Raw genomic sequence first — 7,397 nt, 5'->3', positions numbered from 1 at the left:
CATATTCAAAAAAAAAAAAAAAAAAAAAAAAAAAAAAAAAAAATGGGGCGTTGATAAAGTTAACGTCTCAAGCAAAGTTTTCAAATGAAGTGAGTAAAGATCATGACTATATCAACGCCCCAAGAGAGGCGTTAACATTATGTACGCCTGGGTGCCCGGCGTTAACTTTACGTACGCCCCATCCAGGCGGACATTATACCAACGCCCCATCCAGACGGACATTATACCAACGCCCTGCACCAGGCGTTAACTTTACGAACGCGCGGATACAAACGGACATTACACCAACGCCCGTCGGGTAGACGGACATTATATAAACGCCCGACTATATTTGGGTTTGGTCTTGATCGCCGACCAAATTTGATCTGGGTTTTACTCTTTGATCAAATTTTGATCGATGGTCCGTCCCACTATGCCAGCCCACTCGACTAAAAATTTGGGTTTAGTTGTCCACTGCAGTTGATCTAAGCCGATCAATCATTAAGTATCTCTTTATATGGCTCGTGTGGTGTCGAAATTTTCTTGTTGTTTGTTTGTTTGTTTGTGTGATGGCAACCTTGACCCATTGGTGCTTAGAACATGTCAGCCCTTCCTACGGTGGAACGAGAACACTGAATGTTACGGTTCAGTCTCGTACGTCTAAGATTCTAAGATCTCAACTGTCTAAGAAGGATCGTCTCCGGAACTAGCTAACGAATATTCGGAGAAGGCCCGCCGGCTATCATGTGAAAAAACAGTGGAATTGACGGGGAAGATTCCAAATAGTTGGAAATCCAAGAGGATAAAAAGCATGTGGAATTGGAAAACCGAGGGATAACGATAAAAAATTAGAAAGAATGAAACGACATATTTCTGTTATACCAATTTCAGACACAACTAGCTCTGTAAATTCCCAACCGACTTTTGATTAGCCAATTAAACTCCATTTATGTCAGGCATTTAATTACACTTCTAGTCCAATTATTGCTCCTAATGTCTGTAACTTCCCTCCATTAACAAGATTTAACAACATCAAGATAATAATCTATGGTAGAAAACACAATGAAGCAGTAATTTTGGAGATTTAACCGAAAACTGGAAAATCCAATTTCAAAAGCAAGAATTTGGTCCAAGAAAGTGACTAAGACTCTGACGGTTTTAAGGGTGTGTCAGTTTCACTATTCACTAGAGGAGAAGAGGAATAATTTGGGGGTTGTTGTACGTTTAAAATGAAGAGCACGTTCATTTGTTGTGGACACAAATGGTGCCTTTCACGTGTTTCTGTCTATAACAAAGACGAAGAAGAATCTCTTCTTCTTCCCTTTCATCTTCTTCTTCTCCTTCTCATATACAGATTACAGACCCCCAAAACCTTATTTCTCTAAAAAAAAAATAATTAAACAAAAATTCTTCTTCTGGATATTGTGGTGGTGAGTCACTGTTCTCTGAATGTACTGATTTTTTTCTTTCTCAATTATTAATTTAATTGGTATATTTCCTTTTTGTACTTGTTTCTTTATAAATATTCTTCTTTTTGAAAGTTTGATCTTTGAAGCTTTTTGAATCAAATGGTGTAGATATGGGAAAGTAAAGTAGGTGAGAAAAATACAAACAATAAAAGCATAAATTATACTAGTAGAGAAAGTAGGATTTTCCTTAAACCCTCATTAATGGTTTTAGATTTGTGAGTATTTATTTGCAATGCTATTTTTTTTTGTAGTAATAATTTTTTTTTTGTGTGTGATTGTTATTTTTCACTTGTATTTTTCTTACTGTTCTAACATCATTTTCATTTTTCTGTTTTTGTATTCATATGGGCCTTTTTATTATGACACTGAAATTTCATCATGATAAAGGTTATACCTTTAAAGATATTATTCCAAAAATTTAACACCATTGATAGGACTACTCTGCAAAAGTTTTAAATGAGGAGGATTTGAATTACTCCAACCTTATCTAGTTTGAACTGGGTGTAACAGTTAACTGAAAATTTGGCAGCTGTTGGGTTGATGATGTTTTGCTGGTACTCGCTTGCAAATATTTGTTAGGTAGATTGATTTTTTTAGATTTTTCCTTACAATCTTTCACTTGATTATGTCAAAATTTCTGTTTATAAAAAACAATTGAACATGACAAAGTTATGGATGTGTCGTTATGGGAAGTTATTAGGTAATGTGATGGTGGGCCAATTTCTCATGGGTTGTGAGAAATATGTTGATGGGTGTGATTGATTTTATGTTCTTTCTGAAATCTCATTTTCTCTGAATATTGCTTTTGAAAATTTTGTGTAGATCCACTATTATAAGAGTTTGAACTGAATCCTGAGCTACTCATGGATACGAATTGTGGGAATTGGTTGCGTTCCTCTTCCAAGGTATGTCCCTCTTCGTTTCTCTAGCTCAATTTACTTCCGATCTGGGTATCTTTTTGCTCTTTGATTTTCAGTGATGAATTTAGTTGCTTCATTTGAATTTCATTTCATACTGAATTTTTATGTCCATAGGTAAATGGTTTTGATTAGTTAGACGGCAAGCGTTTAGTTTTGCTCGACTTAGATTGTCTAATTATGGAGTTAAATAGACAATGCCTCTAAGTTTAAGTAATTTCATTGCAGAAGGAGTCTTGGAGGACTACTCTGTTGCTAGCTTATCAGAGTCTTGGCGTGGTGTATGGGGACTTGAGCATATCCCCTTTGTATGTTTACAAAAGCACATTTGCAGAAGATATTTCTCATTCAGAAACAAATGAGGAGATTTTTGGGGTGCTTTCCTTTGTTTTCTGGACCCTAACTTTAGTCCCGCTCTTCAAATATGTCTTTGTGGTTCTTCGAGCTGATGATAATGGAGAAGGTAAAATTTTATAAAAAGTGAGACAGTATGTTTTAATAAAACGCTATGTTTTACTAAAATTTAAGCCCTCAAATTGTGTTTTTTCAGGTGGAACCTTTGCTCTGTATTCACTGTTGTGTCGACATGCAAAGGTTAGCCTTCTTCCCAACAGGCAAGTCGCAGATGAATCTCTCTCTACATATAAACTAGAGGGGCCACCGGAGATCACTAACAGCTCTTGGTTGAAAACTAAGCTTGAAAAGCATAAATGTTTGCATACTGCTTTACTTATATTGGTTCTGCTCGGTACCTGTATGGTAATTGGAGACGGTGTTCTAACGCCGGCAATTTCAGGTGTTTTACATGATCCACGAGTTTTTCTTCATTTACATTCTCTCTACTTTTACTGACCTCCATTCTCCACTTTTCTCTGTATAGTTTTCTCTGCAGTTTCAGGCCTTGAGTTATCCATGTCCAAGGAACACCATCAGTGTAAGTTTCTAGTCTGTAGTATTCTTGGTTTTGCCTACTGTTATTACTTGTTAATGACTAGCTGATCTCTTTAGAGTAGATAAATGCCTCATAGTGTAACTTGTTTTTATTTCTTTTTCTACTCGTAGATGCTACGCTGCGAAAGGCTAATCATGAAAATAAAAATGAGAGTATTACTCATTCATTTTATATGTAAGGACTCATTTATTTCTTACTCATTCTCATTTTTGATACTCTTTTGCAGATGCTGTGGTTCCAATAACTTGTGTCATTTTAGTATGTCTTTTCGCTCTACAACACTATGGTACACATCGGGTTGGAATGTTTTTTGCACCTGTCGTGTTGGTGTGGCTAATATGCATCAGCGCACTAGGCTTATACAACATAATCCACTGGAATCCACAAGTTTATCAGGCTCTTTCACCCTCTTACATGTACAAATTTCTGAAGAAGACAAAAAAAGGTGGTTGGATGTCTTTGGGTGGAATTCTGCTGTGCATAACAGGTAACATTGGCTGAAAAAAGATTACTAGTGCTAGTAAAATATGTGATTATTAATCATATGGATGTTACAACATTGATATATGATGACTGTATTCTGCATCGTTTTTGTAAACATTGGTTCGATCTCCGATCTAATCTCGTGTGAGATAATCTAAATATGGTTTTGACTATTAATACAGGTTCAGAGGCAATGTTTGCAGATCTTGGTCACTTTTCATACACTGCAATCCAGGTAGCGATTTACTATGTTTATCAACTCATTTATCATCTATACTTCTCACCAATGTCTAACCCACTATCCAATGTCAGATTGCCTTCAGTTTTCTGGTTTACCCAGCACTTATTTTGGCATACATGGGCCAAGCTGCATATTTGTCCAAGCATCATCAGATGGAGACCAGTTACCACGTTGGCTTCTATGTCTCGGTTCCAGGTATAACTGTCATTCATTCTTTTCAATCTTATTTATACGCTGTATTTAGCAAAGGGAGTGTATGCTCACCTCTGACAGTTGGCAAGCAATAAAAATTGGTTGGTCAATTCCAATTTAGAAAAGGACTTGGTTTAGATTAAATGAGAGGTGCCAAGCAAATATCACTTAAATTAATTAGCTTCCTTGCACACTGAGAAGAAAATGTAATGATATTGGTGTGTGGTTGCAGAAAGTGTGAGGTGGCCAGTTCTTGTAATAGCAATCCTTGCTTCCGTCGTGGGAAGCCAAGCAATCATCAGCGGGACATTTTCTATTATCAATCAGAGCCAGTCACTTGGTTGTTTCCCAAGGGTTAAAGTTGTTCATACCTCTGATAAGGTTCATGGACAGATATACATCCCTGAGATTAATTGGATGCTTATGGTCCTTTGCCTTGCGGTGGCCGTTGGGTTCAGAAACACGAAACACTTGGGGAATGCTTCAGGTATGCACGCCCAACTCTAACTAGAATTTTAGTTTCTTTCTTCTGATTTTTTTTTAAAAATTAGCTATGCCTTTAGTTGATTTTCACAAGATTCATCTTAAATTGCATCTTTCCTCCGATTGTCATAATCAATGTGGTGCGTCAAATCCATTCTTGGTCGGCTTAGTATGAAAACTTAAAATAAAAATCTTGTTATTTAATGTGCAGGTCTAGCAGTAATGACGGTAATGTTAGTGACAACATGTCTCACTTCCTTGGTTATTGTTTTGTGTTGGCACAAACCTCCTATTTTGGCACTTGCCTTCCTACTCTTCTTTGGTTCCATTGAAGCTCTCTACTTCTCCGCATCCCTTTACAAATTTCTTGATGGGGCCTGGCTACCGATTCTTCTAGCCTTGATCTTGATGACAATTATGTTTGTCTGGCACTATGCAACAATTAAAAAGTATGAGTTTGATCTCCACAACAAGGTCTCCTTGGAATGGCTTCTAGCTTTGGGTCCTAGCTTAGGAATTGCTCGAGTCCCCGGCATTGGCCTGGTGTACACTGATCTGACATCTGGAATCCCTGCAAACTTTTCGCGTTTCGTCACCAATCTTCCTGCCTTCCACCGAGTACTCATTTTTGTCTGTGTGAAATCTGTACCTGTCCCTTTTGTGCCTCGTTCTGAGAGATACCTAGTTGGGCGTGTGGGACCACCAACCCATCGATCATACAGGTGCATCGTTCGTTATGGATATCGTGATGTTCACCAAGACGTTCACTCATTTGAAACTGAGCTTGTTGACCGCCTGGCTGATTTCATTCGGTTTGATTGGTCTCGAACTCATCACAACTCAAGCCCAAGCTTCCAAGATGTCATCTCACACTCTGCGGAATCAACAAGCGAGTGCAGATTGACTGTGATTGGCGCGGTAGCCTTTTCAGGCCCACCGGCTTACGAAATGGAGGAGACTGTGGAGCCAGCGAGTGTTTCTGTTGGATTTGAAACAGTAGAGAGTATGACAGATGTTATTGAGATGGAGCAAACTGGTCTTCAGAGAAGAGTAAGGTTTGCAATTGACAACGAATCTGAAAGAGATGAAAGATTTGAAACTGATGTGCAACTGAGGGAAGAACTGGAAGATTTATTGGCAGCACAACAAGCTGGCTCTGCATTCATCCTTGGTCACTCATACATGAAAGCGAAACAAGGATCATCCATCTTTAAGAGAGCAGCTATTGATGTAGGTTACAATTTCTTGAGTAAGAATTGCAGGGGACCAGATGTGGTGCTTAGAGTTCCGCCTGTTTCTACCCTTGAAGTTGGCATGGTGTACATTGTATAAGCAATAACTGGTCTGTAGTGCACATAAGTTTACGCACTAGAATGTAGAATAGGCAAACCGGCAAAAGCCGATTGTAAGGTTTTCTGTCTGAATCTAGTTATATATATGTAATGCATTAACTATCGAAAAGAAGTATATGTAATGCATTTCCTATAATCCGATAGTCTCTGAAGTCTGAACTATACTCGTTATGGCCATAATATTATAGAGCATCGATAATGTTCAAACTCCTAACCGACAGCAACAGTTTGCCAACCATGGGTTGAGTCAGCTGCTTAGGCCGCTTCCTATGGGCATGGCAAACTCTGAAGTTTGCCCTTTTTGCATCCGCTATGGAGCTGTCTAACTGGCAACAAGCCTGGCTAAGTGGCAAATTGCCACTTAGCTAGGCCAGGTCGAGTCCCTACCGAGCAGTGGAGTCTCGACCAGACGATCTAGTTTACACCGGGAGATCTAGTGTAGATCGCTAGCGGTTTAGTAAACACCGTTGGTTTTTTTATATTTTAAAACATCTTCTCTCCTATTTTTTTAATTCTAATACGATTTTTATTTCTAACGGATCCCACTAAATATATTAAAATCTCCGTAACTAATTAGATAACCTAGTTAAAATTTACTAGTAAATTTAGAAATGATTTATCTCTCAACCTATACAACGGGGCACGGATTCTCTGTTCCCAAAGTTACCTGTTCCTCTGTCCCTACCTGTTGCATAGTGACATGTGTCCTTTGTAACCCCGTTAAATATTTCCTATCGAATTTCGAGATAAGAAATAAAAAGAAACTTCTTCTCTCTCCATATCAAAGTACAGTTGCTGTTGCTCTTGTTCTGCGAATCATAGAATTATAGAACAAAATTTCATACCTCTGGAAATCATTAGGCAAAATTTCATGACAATTTGTTAATTCTCTGAATCTCTATCTCAAATGTTAAACCTAATTTAACTCCTAACCCAATATGATACGTGACTTGAGGGGACATGAGGAGAATCACTGGGTTACTATTGAAGGGGGCTACGTTTTGTTAATTCTATCTCAATTAAAAAATAATTTACTAACCTTAAACTAGATTTGGCTCAATTTAAATTTCAGAAGAGTAACACAGAAGATTTTGTTTTTCCAAGCAAACACAGAAGATGATCAAGAATCAGTTTGGGAAAAGAAGTAGCAGGAGAGGTAATTGACTCTTTCCATATCCCTTAAGATTTCTCTTCTCTGTTGTTTCTCTCTTGAAACCTTAAGTTATAAAAATCATAGCAATTCAGGCATCCAGCGGATAACAATCTCCAGAAAACTAAATATCAACGATCTACTGTTCTATCTTTCCAAAAAAGTATATACTTCGACCT

At 37.9% G+C, this 7,397-nt stretch overlaps 1 protein-coding gene across 4 annotated transcripts; it reads left to right on the top strand.

Moving 5' to 3' along the window:
- Window positions 1-1,269: 1,269 nt before the first annotated feature.
- Window positions 1,270-6,229, top strand: LOC113308097 (potassium transporter 2-like). Of its 4 annotated transcripts, none has more exons than XM_026556574.1 (10): window positions 1,270-1,409; window positions 2,271-2,353; window positions 2,594-2,828; window positions 2,916-3,161; window positions 3,246-3,299; window positions 3,544-3,804; window positions 3,983-4,035; window positions 4,113-4,236; window positions 4,466-4,720; window positions 4,928-6,229. In XM_026556574.1, the coding sequence occupies exons 2-10, from the start codon at window positions 2,312-2,314 to the stop codon at window positions 6,046-6,048; spliced, it is 2,391 nt and encodes a 796-aa protein (XP_026412359.1). In that variant the 5' UTR covers window positions 1,270-1,409; window positions 2,271-2,311; the 3' UTR covers window positions 6,049-6,229. The 4 variants fall into 4 exon arrangements, with proteins under 4 accessions (XP_026412359.1, XP_026412358.1, XP_026412360.1 ...); XM_026556573.1 differs by lacking the exon at window positions 1,270-1,409 and adding an exon at window positions 1,868-2,027; XM_026556575.1 differs by lacking the exon at window positions 1,270-1,409 and adding an exon at window positions 1,984-2,002.
- The last annotated feature ends 1,168 nt before the right edge of the window (window positions 6,230-7,397 follow it).

Source organism: Papaver somniferum, chromosome 9, assembly GCF_003573695.1.
Source record: "Papaver somniferum cultivar HN1 chromosome 9, ASM357369v1, whole genome shotgun sequence".
Classification (NCBI taxonomy): domain Eukaryota; kingdom Viridiplantae; phylum Streptophyta; class Magnoliopsida; order Ranunculales; family Papaveraceae; genus Papaver; species Papaver somniferum.
The sequence above is the reverse complement of the archived record's forward strand: the minus strand, read 5'-3'. Positions and strand labels throughout refer to the sequence as shown.

Coding starts and splice junctions, on each gene's coding strand:
- LOC113308097 (XM_026556574.1), top strand. CDS start 2,312: ATGGATACGAATTGTGGGAATTGGTTGCGTTCCTCTTCCAAG. Junction 3,300..3,543: donor GTCCAAGGAACACCATCAGT/GTAAGTTTCTAG, acceptor ACTCTTTTGCAG/ATGCTGTGGTTCCAATAACT. Junction 4,036..4,112: donor TTTCATACACTGCAATCCAG/GTAGCGATTTAC, acceptor ATCCAATGTCAG/ATTGCCTTCAGTTTTCTGGT.